At 32.7% G+C, this 15,040-nt stretch overlaps 1 protein-coding gene across 1 annotated transcript in view; it reads right to left on the bottom strand.

Annotated features, from left to right (window-relative positions):
- The window catches only part of LOC108916167 (regulator of G-protein signaling 20), a 32,628-nt gene that overhangs the window by 7,252 nt on the left and 10,336 nt on the right, over positions 1–15,040 (bottom strand). Inside the window, exons 2-5 of the mRNA XM_023454104.1 lie at positions 10,266–10,549; positions 7,411–7,503; positions 7,091–7,152; positions 823–989 (exon numbers count right to left, since the gene is read on the bottom strand). Coding sequence (XP_023309872.1) covers positions 823–989; positions 7,091–7,152; positions 7,411–7,503; positions 10,266–10,549 — 606 coding nt within the window. The remainder of the gene's footprint in view (positions 1–822; positions 990–7,090; positions 7,153–7,410; positions 7,504–10,265; positions 10,550–15,040) is intronic.

The following is a 15,040-nucleotide window of genomic DNA, read 5'->3' as shown; positions in this document are numbered from 1 at the left end:
TATTAAAGTACATGGTGTTTAAAACTTACCGTTTTCGAGATAATCAGTTGTTTTTGAAAAAAATCACAATTTCAGCTCTCTAAACCGTAAGAGTTAGAAACCTGTAGTTTTAACAGTTCGTTTTGGTATAAATTGCTATATCTTGTCATCTGTGAGCAAAACGTGTACGTTGTTCAGACTCAGAAATACTGAGAAAATATTTTCTTTACATTACCCACATGATTCCTGACAACTTTTTTTAAAACCATTTTTTTTATAAATTTTACAGTTACAAAGTTACAGAAGAATCCCTCTTAGGTGGAACACCCTGTATATAATTTGGAACACACTGTATAACTATTTAAATGCTCATAGTGACAACAACTTACAGTAGATTATGCAGACGTATAAAAGAAACACATGGAACGGCCGGAAGAAAGTCTAATAAAGCACTTAAATGGAATTTTTGGGAGAATGAACTGAGTACGACTCTGTTAGAAGCGACGCCTCCCGAACTCGTTCCATGTGGAGGTTCTCAAGATGTACTTATGAATGGACGAAGTAAAAAAATAATATCTTCGTAAATATTTGTAATTCTGGAAGATTAACTCTGTATATATTTGAACAAAATTGTCCATTGCTTTCACAAAGGCAGATTACTGCAGAAAATTACTACCAATTTGTACTATTTTTTAGCAGTTATTGCGAGTCTTGTTTCTAAATTCTAGTAAAATAAGGCAGACTCATAACTTGTGCTAGTTTATATGAGACACTAGCGTAATTTTTTGTGTTCACAGATTTCTGGAAAAAATATAAACATTATATAAAAATTGTTGTACTTACCTCTTTAGGAGAAAGGATAGATATATAGTCTTCGTATATGATTCTCGCTTTTTCCTCGATCACTTCTGGATTTGTTTCCCGCTTCAGTTCTTCACAAGCCAACCAAAACAATATATTTTCTTCCGAGTATTCTCCCCTTAGGAAATCTCTAAAAATTTCTCTCCCAGCTGAAAAAATGAGAAATATAAATAAAAGTGTATCTTTAACAAATAAATAAATCAATAGTTATGCCATGACGCAATGAATGTCTTATTCCTGCAGGAGTGTTATTAACATTTACATAACGTTTTTAAGGCTTGTATTTACCACCTCAGAAATTTCTTGTGGACGCCCATGTATGGGTATTCAGATTTAGAGAACATCCTTTATAATTAATTTACATTGATACTAAAAATTGTGCTTCTATTTCATTCGTAATATTTGGGATTTTTTATGGCTACAAGGACGAACTAATCGCCCTATGCACGTGTGGCTACTTTACAGAAACTTAAGAATATCGCTGCATAGATTGCGACGGAATTGTTTCTTCTTGAGCTTTAAGTATATGTGGATTTTTCCATTAAGGATTTATTGCCCTTTAAAATGTAAAATAAAAACAAGTTTTACACAAATATTAAACAGTTTGGTTGAGAGCTTTATTTCAGTAGTTTAAGAAAAAGTACCTAATAATAAAACTAATTTAATAATTTTATAAATATGTTTTTTATTACGAATAAAAATGTAAATTTATGTTGCCTTCGTTCCTAATTAAAAAATTAGATTAGATTAGAATTAGAAATCGAAGGACACCTTCCGAATTATTATGCCCACCGAACTTGGATATTTCAAATCAACTCAATAACCCATTTGGAAAGTTAAATAAAAATAATAATTTGTTTCGAAAGATACAAAAATCGCACAAATCTATAAATTAATTTCTCATTAAATATCTGGCTACTTCAATTTATTTTTACTTTGTTGTTTTTGTCTTGTCTTGGTCCAAAAACAGGTATATTTTCTGTCCTTTGCAATGTGGAATTAGGCAAGCCCAACTGGATTTCTAGCCTTAGCTTAAATATAAAATAGAATCCATTGAATAAATCAATAACTTATGTTAAATATGCATATTAACCTGAATTTCGTCAGGTGAGGGTTACTTGTTTCTTAGCAACAACGAATATACAAATAAATTAAAATATAGTCGGGTATTATATTCAACTAATTATGTACAAAAGTTTTTTTTTACATTTTTCTAGTGAGAGCATTTCGCGAGAATTAAAACTAGTTGGATTTTATTCGCAAGTACGAATAATGTAGATGATATCGATTTGATAAGTTTCAACATGTACTTTTGTATTATTCAATAGTCGTGTTCGCGCATTGTCCTGCTCCTAAGCCGGATATAGAATTCAGGATTTGCTTGGCTCGTTACGTATTTATATCTCGTTAGTTATATGATTTAATAATACACTTGCCTACACGCTCACTCCATATTTTTCTTCTATTTACACGACTAATAAGAAACCAAAGCAATTGGAATTTTTCTTGTTAGCGTAACGAAATATTTTAATACTATATTTTAAGACTTTTATAGTGCATTACAAAGCGTACGTTGCAAATATTGGGCTTTTTCCTATTTTTTTATAATTTAATTCCAAAGTTGCAAAAACATATACAGAACTAACAATTAATAATCTGATTTCGATAGAGATACAAATTGCTATCATTTCTGCAGTCGCGGCATTTTGTCCACATTCGTCGTAAAAATAATAACCAACAAAACGTCCAGACAATCAGTCAATCACCTCCACTTAGCACGTACAAAAGAAAAATACCTAGTTATCCTAAGTATTAACAGAAAGAAAGACTAATATTTGTTTAAGTTTCTATATATTCTATGTTTAAGTTTAGTAATTTTAATTATGTATCTTCATTTTCTATATCTTTAATAGACTGTTACTGAACTTTATTACAACAATACAGTTCTTAATCAGCTACTTGCAATTTGCAATAAGAATTATTATGGGTTCTAACTAAAAGGTTAGAAAAACGTAGAATCTTATATGTTTTTCTCTCCCGTACTCTGATGGGATAGGGATCGACGAAAAACTAATCACACCTTTCATATTCAACGAGAAAAGTTGAAAATTTTACGCTCTATATCTATACAACCAGTCATCGCAGTCTTCTACTATTAGAAAAAAATCAGCGTCACCGAAAACGACCCGGAAAATTTTTTACAAGGTAGAATCAGAGAAGATGCGAGGAGCGGACCGACCAAATTTTTTTTCAAAATTTTGTTGAATCTTAAATGTTTTTCTCTCTCGACGTACCCTGATGGGATAGGGATCGACGAAAAACCAATTACACCTTTCAGATTCAACGAGAAAAGTTGAAAATTTTCCATTTTTTTCCATATCAGAAACCTTCCGATAAATTATACGCTCTATATCTATACAACCGGTCATCGCAGTGCGACGAGGTTTCCACCGTTGGATAGCTTGTTCTTTTCTGCGTCTTTCCATATAAAAATTAAATCGCTAGGATATCTGGTAGCGGAGCTATGGTCGAGAGAATGCGACGAAACACGCAAAAAACGCCATAGCTTCGACTTGAACATATCTCCGCCACCGACCGACTCACGACAAAACGGAATCTACGTGCTCAAATTAGTCTAGAAACGAAGTTTGAACGGAATCCAGAAAATTTGTTTGTTTTTTTTTAATGGAAACGTTAATACTAAAAATTGTCGTTTCACATATACTAATACCAGTAGCGGCTCGTTGTATGAGGAAACTGTAAAATTTGGCGCGTCACATTTGCCTACAATATGCTACAGTTCCCCTCCACGCGAGGCGGTTAAAATGATGTGATTCAGGAGGGAACTGAGAAATAATTAATTTATTTTAAAAAGCATAAATTTCAATTAGTGGTAAATTTATAACTCAGTGTATTTATTAAGGAAATTTCTAACCCTCGGATCGAGGATTATGCTGGTTTTTTACTTATTTTTCGTGGAAAAGGAATTTCAGCAATCAGAGCGAATTGTGGTTGAATAATTAGCCAAATTCCTTGTAACTACGTACAGAGATATTCGCATAACATTCTCCGCCCTTATCACTTCTCCCTTTCTGTAGAGACAAAAATCGCAAAATTCCTTTCAATATCATTTGGATACGATAGAAACAATGGAATGTTGCATAAATATGCTGAGGCTTTAAGGATAAAGACAATCCAGATATTAATTTAATATAAATAAAAAACAACTTCCCTACAACAAAACAAAGTAAGACTAAACTTAACGTAATTTAATATATACTAATTATATTATCAAATACCTACATAGGTAGCCATGGACTTTTGGTAGCTTGGAAACCTTTTGAAACGGAACAAAACGAAATTTACCAACAATCTAATAAAACTGTTTGAGGACATAAATAATTAAAATATGTTGTTGGTCAAATGAACATATAATATAAATTTTCTACACATTATATACAAATTATTATAATTTTATACCTTTAGCAAAAAAATTTTTAGGGACGTCTATGAAACTCATTAAATTTTATTGCTAGGCGTTTTTATACACGTTCAACTGTCTTCGGAAAGACTATACGTCACTGAATTAAGAATTGAACCATGTAACTGCCATTTCTACGAGAAAATAATATGACGAATTTACCCAACTGTAATAACGTTTGCTGAACGTGCTTAAAATTGTATCCAGTATTTTTGAAAGCGTGTATATATATATTTATAACTTCATGAATGAAAGTAACCGATACCGTTCCTAAAAGGTCGTAGGTTGAACGCCTACGACTGCAAGGATCGAACATCGGAAATATGTGCGGAATTGCAACGCCCACTTACGCATTCCTATTTTATTTTTTCCGTTGGTAATGTGATTTGCGTAAAACAAAACAGGGCTGTTAGCTAAAATAAACGTACACAGATTTTAATGAGGTCAGCTCCTTTATCTGCGCATTTATAAGCTTGCAAAAGAAGGTAGTTCCGTTCGTTTGGTCGTTTTGAATATACGGGGTGTTATAGTCTTTCCGAAGTCAGTTGAACATGTATAAAAACGCCTAGCAATAAAATTTAATAAGTTTCAAAGGCGTCTCAAAAAAGTTTTCTGCTAAAGGTAAAACATTATAATAATTTGTATATAATGTGCAGAAAATTTCTGTTATATGTTCATTTGGCCAACAACATATTTTAATTATTTATGCCCTCAAACAATTTTATTATATTGATGGAAATTTCGTTTTTTCCGTTTCGAAAGGTCTCCAAAATGCTTTCCCTTTCGCAATTATATGAATGATTAATAGAAGATGCCTATAATAAATTAAAATTACCTGAATCACACCAAATTCCGCACTGCTGCCCTGCACTGCTAGGCAATTTGTCAACCACTTGTCAACAACTGAGATTTATTGCCCAGTCGCCCAGTGCGGCTGTGTTAAATATTTATATTATACGATACACCTTATCATTGATAAATTACGAATAACAACATACAATAAATATTTTTTATGAATTACAGGTTCCCATCAGCAAAAATTAATACAGTTTTTATTTAAATTTTCTATCAAAATCGTATTAATTATAGAACTTTTACAGTTTTACAGTTCGAAAATGTTACTTACTACTGATCTAAAATGAATGGATTTTGAGCTGTTTAGCCGTTATGATTGAATAATAAATATATACCTACTACGAAAGCTTTGCCAGTTGTGTAGGCACTTCGATCGTCAGCGCAAAGATATGGAATTCAGGGCATGCTTTACATTTTCGCACAATGCTTATCTTTCCGCCTTTTGTTCAAACCTACGTCACTAGGGGAGAAGTAGGCTTTGGCTTTAGTCAAAGAATTTTCTAAATCGTTTGTGATAGATTAGCTTTGACAAATAAACAAGTAAATCCTCCTCTTTATGGTATTAATAAAGGATAAAAGAGGATTTGCCCGCTCTTTTTCAGTCTGTGCTATGCCTTATTTAAAAAGCCTGCAGAAGCGTAACGCTTCCTTGTAGTTATTGTATTCCTTGTGTATGTTATATTTGTAGATATTAAAGTTAGTTCTTTTAAAAAGAGGACATAGATAAATAACTAAGACAAAAAGAAAATAAGCCATGATATAACAGATCAGTACTAACCAAAGGTACATCAGTAGATGATGCAAAGTTGTCACGATCACGTCAGAGTCTTAGGCAAGCAAACCGCATTTTTTTGTATACCATGTTACATATACACTATGCATTTGTCGCCTTCTCAATATTTTTCGATTAAGTGATGCTTTGTTCTAAGGACCGTGATTAAATCGTACATTCCAGGTCCGTACTTTGCTATCACATGACATATGAAAAATAAACGTATTTGTCTATATACTTATTTGTAGTTTTGATTTTATAAGTAGATGCTTATTACTAGTTTTTACTGAAATATACAAAAACACATAATAAAACATGTTTCAGATAGTTTGACTTATTAGAAACAAATTGGATCTCATTAATGGATGAGCTGCCGAAGAGCTTTTATTACAATAAAAATACATTGAAATCAACGAAAGAAGCCTAACGGAAAACCATAAAATTTTACAATAAATGTTGGAAATGATTCCACCCACCCGAAACTGATGAGTGACGTCATTGGTATTATAAATCGAATAGTGCCAAGATCAAGCATCGCTATTTGACCTGTATTTTTGGAGTTTCCCTGATCCTGTGTCATAGGAGCTGCTGTTCTTGGTTTTTTTTACTGATAGATTGTTATATAAGTAGTATGGAGCTCACAAACTTTGCCGGGTTATAATTCTGGGCACACAATTTGTAGTGTTGTAAAGTGGGATAAATAAACTGGCGGATCCATTAATTTCCACATGTTTTCAACAGATCCACTGTTGAGATAGAATGGATTGGGAGGTGCTGTCTTAAAAGATGTTTTTAACATGGTAACAAAATAATTTGCAGTAAGCATTTTTATAAAAAGGTTTCGAATATAAGCTGTTCGAGGATAATAGAAACTAAAATCAAGATCTATAAATTTTTGGCGTGTTCTATATACTTATAGTTTTATAAATTTCCATGTCTTATTGTGAAATCGAAGAAAGAGCGAACCGAATAGAATAGACAACTACACATACGACTATCAATAGTTCTTGAGTCGAAGTTAGAGAGTTCAAAAATCAAAAAACAAAATGATGAATTATGTCAAAATAAAAGACAGTAACTGACTATGTTCTACTCATTATTAAACAAAAAGATCTCTTTGTAAAAAAAAAAGATCTAGTTACCTGGGCTTCTCATGAGTTTGTCAAAAGATCTGCCCCAGCTCCGTATTTCTTCCAAAGATGGTCTGGAAATAAAAATGTGTGTTAATCATTGGTATTGTGGGGGAAATTCATTTGGTAAGAGGAATTTGTTTAATGTCTTCATATTTAGACAAACTGCGTAATAAAATCTATACAAATGTATTGACGGTTGCCTATTTGCTATTTGCTCTTAAATACGAAAACTATACGATATGACGTAAACAACTTCTGTAAAGGCTCTTATATCAAACAATTCCTTCTACTCAAAGATTTTCCTTGTCAAATTATTTAAAAAATCTTACGGTGGTTCCGCTTCACAGTTAACCAATAGGTCGGAATTATTTGAATTCCTTGTAGGGCCGTTTTCGTCGTTTGCTTTACCACCAGGATTGGAACTGGAATAATATACATAAAAACTATTTACTATAATATGTCCTTAGCATCTGTAACAAGATAATATATCTTTCTCATTTAATTATAAAAACTTTCATCGTAAATTAGTAGAAACGAGTGAAAATTGAATTAGTAGTATATTAATTAATACGTTTTCTTTTTCCGTTTCATGAGCAACAAAGGGTTAGGCAGAATGAAGTATACATTTTAAATTTGGTCTTTTTAATGAGTGACTAAACTTTTATTCATAAATCAAACAAAAGGTCTTGAGAAAACACGGAAAATTTATTTTCTAAAAATTACATCATGTACTCAAGAATTTCACTCAGTGGATTCACTCAGCTTTCACTCAGCCTTATTTATTTACAGTTTACACATTTCATTGCACTTTATGACGAGGAAGGGTATGTAGAATAATAATATCGAAAAAGTAACTCATTAAGCTGACAAATTGCAAATAATTGACAAATTTACGTGTTTTTTCATTTTTTTTACTGCCCACGAAAATCTAGACGACCTATCCGAATATTAGTTATTGTATGTTGTTGGCAATTAAGTTACCTACAATCTAAGGTACCTAGAGTCATTTTTCATTAATTTGTTAACTGTCAAATAAAAGTCGAATGCGGAAATATCAGTTTTCGAAAATTACTAAATTACTAAACTAAAGTTAATATCGTAGATACAGGTTTCTAATTGATCCAAAGAAACGTATCGAAATAGAAAAATTGCAAAAGTTGAAAGTAAGTGACACTTTACAACTAACAAATTAGGACGTGCAAAACACCATTATAAACAAATTGCCCTCAGGTCAGTCAAAAGCCGCTCGGGGATTCGCTCTTTTTGCATTAAATATTGCTAATTTTTACAGTAATTAAAAAAAATAAATCACGTACCCCTCTTTGTTCCCAACGTTAATTGTTAATTAATTATCGGACCGGGATTTTAGAGGTAATTAAAGGGTAAAATTTTATTTTCAAAAAGTTTTACATTGATAGTTCATGTAATAAACGCGCCAGCAGCGGTAAAAGTTGACGTTAATCAACGGACTGTACGTGAGAGAAGGAGCACCGGGCCCGTGCATGCGCGTGAACGGTGCTCTCGTCGCGCGCGAGGTTTTTGACTTGAACGTTTCAAATTCGATTGACCGTCTTTTCATCAACATCCATCGCTTTCTGCAATAATAATGCGCAATTTGAAAACTGAATAGGGCGTCTAGATTTTCGTGGGCAGTAAAAAAAGTAAAAAACAATTGTTTCGAATTAATTTTTTGATAAATTCTACATTCCTTTCCCCGTCATAAAGTGCAATAAAATGTCTAGTAATAATTTTTTCAGATTTTCAGGTTTTATGATCTAATTCAGATTCAGATTCAGATTCAGTGGCCGAAAATATGCAAGAATAATAATGGTCTGCTTTACGGCGCATACAGGTTTTGTGGGACAATGTTATCATTTAATGGTAATTTTTATTGAAATATATTTTTTATTTTCTGTTTTAAGGGAGTTTTTTTGTGGATATCCATGTAAGCTAAAAGAAATAAATGCATCTTATGGATGTCCATAATCGGGAAATTCATTTTATTAAGTCCATTAAATCTACATAAAAAATGTCTTGTGGATTTACTTAGACAGTATATCCACTTAGATAACTAAATAAGATGTCGTATGGATGTTTCACTTGTGGATATCCATTTTTTTATCTCCCTTTCGACAATTACAGTAATTACGACCTTTGGATACGTTTAAGGATAGGTATCTATGTATATATCAAAATGTGGATATCGAAAGAAGCGATGTACAGGGTGTTAGAAGTTTGACTGCCTTAATTTTAACAGAGGATAGAATTAATTAAAATAAACAAAAAACCTTATATGACATGGGTCCTAAACTCAACCATTTCCGAGAAAAAATTATCAAAGTCTCCAATTTGATGTACAAAAGTTCAATTAATTAAGGAATATTGACATAACTGCGTGCATAGAATACCATAAAATACAATGTTTATCACTTTTTTGAACTTCTTTATGCTTAATTCAAAAAAAATAATTAGCGTTGTAATAAATCTAAAATTCGATAAAACTCATATCGAGCAATGTCACAATTCAGTTGGTGTTGGTATCTGGAATTGGACCGTGTTGGAGTGTTTTTCGCATACCACTATTTCCTTTTCTTGATTGATTTTCTTGATTATTTAGACGACGTGAATTTTTGGGTACTTCAATTACATATTTTTCAAATTCATAATTTGATTAAAAGATAACTTCCTGTTTTAAGAGATTCATTATTACTAAAATTCGAGTTAAAATTTAAGCATAACACTCTTCGTACTACAAAATCGATACATTTTATTTTATTTATTTAAAAACTGGAAAACAATTGTCTTGAAATTTACAAAATGTTTCACAATAATGGTTGTTTACACTTTTTCCGTAGGACAAGTCTACACACGTGGTGTGTATCAACTGTGTAGCGCTGTTGTCACGTTGTGATGAAACTCCCCAATACTAATACTCGCTGTATTTTGAAAACTGTTAATCTTACGCCCCTATAATATACAACTTTTTTGTTCATTTATGATTACTCTATCTCATGTTAAAGTAATTGCAGTCATACCTCTTACACCCAGTATATCCAAAAATGAACACAAAATGGGTATCCGTAGAACATCATGTGTTATATGGCATACAGTTTTGAACAGTAACGGGTGTGAGACCCTACATGTTTGCCCTGCTACTTTGTGACGTTATATCTATTATTCTCACCAGGGGCATTTGCAGCAACAACACCAGAGAAGGCAACAGGGCTTGGACCGTAGTGGGGCGCTCTGAGGACCGGTTTGAGGGCCATTCTGTGGTGGTGTCGAGATCGGTGCATTTCCCCTAGAATTCGGCGACGCGGCTAGGCTTGCGTTACTCGCGCCCGTTCCCCGCAATCTACATCCTGTTGCCGTTACTGTTACCGTCGCTCCTGCAGGACCCGCTCCAGCTTGGGGACCTACCACTCCCGCTCTGTTGTCTGTCACCCGTTCAGTAACGCTACAAGACATCTGAAATAAAAAAAAGACTATTATAGTTTCCGAGAGAAAAATGATTGAAGTTGTAGTATATTTTCAAATTGACCTCGGTTTGACCTTGAAGCCTAAGGTCAAGGTCAAATGTAAGATCATCAGTATATTATGGTAAAATAGTTTATTTCTGTAATTATTAATCATACCATCGCGAGGAAACAAATCGGTGCTTGCTGTCATTTTTAACTCTTTGACATCTTTGTAGATGCTTCTATTCTATGTTTTGGTTTGAGTTTTTGGTTGTGGGTTGCTATCAATTTAAGATTAGCTTACTTGGATATAACTGTTATACTCATAATTATGATTATGTGTGATTATGTCTAAAGTTTAGGTATTGATAAACATAAAAAGTAAAAATATGCTGTTTTTCCTTATTCTCAATGTATTGGCAGCTTGTAAACTTGCGGTTGGTTCTACTTCCCACGAATTCATGTTGATAAAACGAAATTTGAAATTTAACGTGAAAATAAGGAAATTTTATGCGGAATAATTGCACAAAACTTATCGGAAGTGGATTTAAAAGAAGCAGCAGTGATTGAGACATATTCGAGGGTTTAAACTATGTGTAATTTTTAACGAAACACCCCGTATGGATATTTTACCTAAAACGGACCGAGAAACACCACCTTTTAATATTCAAACGTGTCTAATTTTAATAGAGTTTCTCCTGTCAAATCAGAGAATGAAATGAATCAATTTCCGTTGTATTTTCGGTACGAAAAATCGTTACCACACCCTACTCTTTGTAAATCAATTAGAGGTGTTTAAAAGGACTGACCGCTGGCGAAAGAAAGAAAGAAGGGTTGTATAAAAATAAATCGTGATTTAAACTGGATATTTTATGAGCGGTGGTATAAATCAATGCAGTTATGAAGAGGAAAAAATTATCTAACTTTTAATAAGTTTCTTTTTCTATATATCTTTTTTAATCTAGTTTTTATACAATCACGCAACTGACAGGGAGGCAGACAGACTGTCAGTGGACATTTTAGACAGAGGATGGCAGAAAAACAGACCGATAGAAACATTTGGTCATTAAGTCAGACAGGAAGATAGACAATGTTACCGACAGAAAGGCAAGTACAAGGGCAAGATGTCAGAGAAATGGACAGAGAGAAAATACAGGCGGACGATAAATACAGACTAACAAGCAAACAAACAGGTGTGATGAGCATTCGTAAAAATTTTTTCCAACTCTTTTACCTCCTATTCTTACTTTAACCTTCAAACGACCTTAAACATGAGGTGATAGAGGTCAACCGACACCGCATGCAGACTCAGCGACCTAATAAACCTACGTGTGAATTTTTTCAGGTTTTTCCAACCACCTTTTCTTAGTTTGACCTTCAAATGACCTTAAATCTGACGTGATAGATATTAATCGACCTCGGCATCGGAATCAGGGTATCTAGGTAGAGTCCGGTGTTTTTTTTTCAAACTAAATGTTGACCTGTTAAAATTACTTGCCGATAACTATTTTCCGATACATATACAGGGTGTAGATAAGAGTGAAAAAATTAAGAAGGTGATTCCTCATTGAACATTATGGCATGTTTCATGTAAAAAAAAATCTGTCAAACCTCTCACTGCAGATTTATACCACTTTAAACGAAGAAAGAGAAATTTTATTTTTATACTATAGAAAAAGCATTTACTGGACAATTTCTTAATCTTTCTGCAAGGGGTAGAAGTAGAAGTGAAGTACAAAGAATAAATCGAGTCATAGCGCACCCAGGATTTCGGTCTGTGGATTTATCGCATTAAAAATACATTTAAATCAATGAAAATACATTGAAGCAATCCTTAATTCTAAAGAGAAATGCATTAAATATCACAAAGAATGTTGGAAATAATCACTTCCTACAGTTATATAAGGCTCAGAACGTCGATCCACATATATTCCTGGAGAATTTTAAATTGCCACACATGAATCAATGGTCCCCAGGAGAACAAGCCTTAACCGGCGGCGGCCGGTCTCAGTTGGCGGGTTTCAGCCAGGACGGGAGGAGGCCCCGCTTAGTGAATTAATTTCAACACCGTATATCCTAATTAATCATTTATGAGTGATTTATTTTTGCACTCTGAGTAGAAATTGATTCGATAATAGTTAAATTAAATCATATTAGTGAAAAAGTCAACTCTAATATATATTCAGAATAGAGTCAAAAGTCGCTCAATTGATAGTTAGCAGTAACTCGGATTTGAATAAAACTCACTCATTTTTGATGCAATGGTTTCACTCAGTTGATCTCAATTTCACTCAATCGGTTGTGAACAGGAATTGATATATTATTGAGTAACATTGAGTGAAATTTGAGTGAATTTTTTTTACAGTGTACACAGGTGTCTTGTACACTACAGTTTTTAAATGAAATACAAAAACTTATAGGACTTAAATGATGTATTCGAGGAGGCGAAAAATAAAGTCCACAACGGCCTAGATTTCATCTAAGAAAAAATGGTAAAGACCAAAGTTTTAGAAATATTTCTTGTGATCTCACAGAAACATAAAGAAATAATTGAATGTTGCATTTCGGAGATATAAATCAATCTTTTTTGGGTTCCTCACGTTTAGTTTTTTTAATGGAAAATATCAATGTATGAATTATCGAGAATCGAAACTTACACAAACCTTCATCTCTTGGGAAACCAAAAACGTGAAGCCAAGGTCCATTTTTACTATTTCCCTCGCACAACAGATCGAAAATTTACACCATTTTATCACACAACAGTTGTCGAATTGTACCGGCCTAACACTACACCATCTACTCGAGATTCCTAGACATAACCTCAAATTTACAACTTGATTATTGAATTAAGGCGGCAACAATTCGTGCACTGACTTGACTGTCGAAACTTCTGGTAGTGACGTCACTGGACAAGGGATGTAAGGCTTTATATTAAAGGTGGTAATGATACAACTCATGTGTAAAGTACCTATTCATACATAAATATTTCAGTGACTATATGATATTGTTTGCTTGTAAATATTGTAATCTATCCATGTTTGTTTTATATTTTGATTAGAATATCCAAGTGGAAATAAATGATAAATACACCGAGAATATAACAGTAAAATTATATCTGTAATGTGCTAATGGGGTTAGCTTCGAGTGGTGAAAGGTTAACTATTTTCACTCGAATGAGGCAAGGGTTTTTCACTTTCTCTTGAAGGAAATATGTCCCTTCGAGGGAGAGTCCACGTTTCGAAACAATGCCGAACGCAATTAATTAATTAACTTAAACTTAACTTAAAGGCGTTTTAAAACAAAACACCAATTTACAAAACGCTTGTATTGAGTCGTTGACGTTTTGCTGTAGTAGGTATATTCTCTTTTGCTTAATTTGTTACTGTCTCTTATTTGTTTCCACTTGATGAAGAAACTGAAATTTCTGAAAAATGACTCAATAATAATTAAATTTAAATCATATTAGAGAGAAAGTCAACTCTAAATTGGTTTTATATACTCAGAATAGAATCAAGAGTCACTCAATTGATAGTTAGCAGTAACTCGGATTTGATTTGTAGCTAACTGTACAGGGTGTTAATTACACCCGTTACTTCAGTAAATCACAATATATTTTTTTCGAAATTTCAAAACTAGAGAAATTTCAAATTAAAATCCCAACTTTGAACACTCTGTACCTCGTAAACTTGCAACGTTTGTATGAGGCATATTAAGCTCAATCATCATATTTTGGTGTGTAGTATCTGCAGTTTTCCATTCTTAATGAATCACCCTGTATATAGAAATAGTATATTTCAATTGATTCTCTTCGCCCTATCCACCCGTCTCGAATGTCCAAGTAGTTTCTTATCAATACAGCATAGTGTCACACAGGTGACAAATATCTCGCAGAAAGTGCATTTAAAAATAAAAAATGTGTTCAAATTCATCGATTTACGAAATAATGAATCAATTCCTTTAATCAGTAATCATTAATGCAAAAATATTCGAAATTTAATTCTCTTACATGACTAAGTGGAAATTAGTTTCTGCGTGATGTTCTAGAGAGAAATAATTTAACTACATAGAAGCAGAATAATGGAGCTTTTACGTGTTTATAGTTCATAGCTGCACATAATCTGATAAGTCCCTTGCAAATGTATTACAAATGAATTTATTATGTACTAAATTTTATCTCTTATATAGGTTTTATGAGCTTTTTATTTCAATTGTGATAATGCATAAGTATTTTTTTTAATTAAATGCATTAGGGACATTAATATATTTGGTTAGTTAAAGAGTTTTTTTTTATAATCAATTTATTTTTTGCGTTAATATTTATATATTACTTACAAATTAGTGTTTTACATGTGGTAAAAAAATTCTTTCAGCATTTCAAATTCAAAACGTACTATTGAATGTGATCAAGAAACTACTACATTTGTAAGACCACAAGGGATCTTTGTAACTAATAGTAGCAATGCATTACTGTAGTATTATTTGTTATATTATTCGGTAAAAA

The sequence above is a fragment of the Anoplophora glabripennis genome, unplaced genomic scaffold (genome assembly GCF_000390285.2).
Source record: "Anoplophora glabripennis isolate ALB-LARVAE unplaced genomic scaffold, Agla_2.0 scaffold2, whole genome shotgun sequence".
Taxonomy (NCBI): Eukaryota; Metazoa; Arthropoda; class Insecta; order Coleoptera; family Cerambycidae; genus Anoplophora; species Anoplophora glabripennis.
This window is presented reverse-complemented; position numbering and strand designations above follow the sequence as displayed.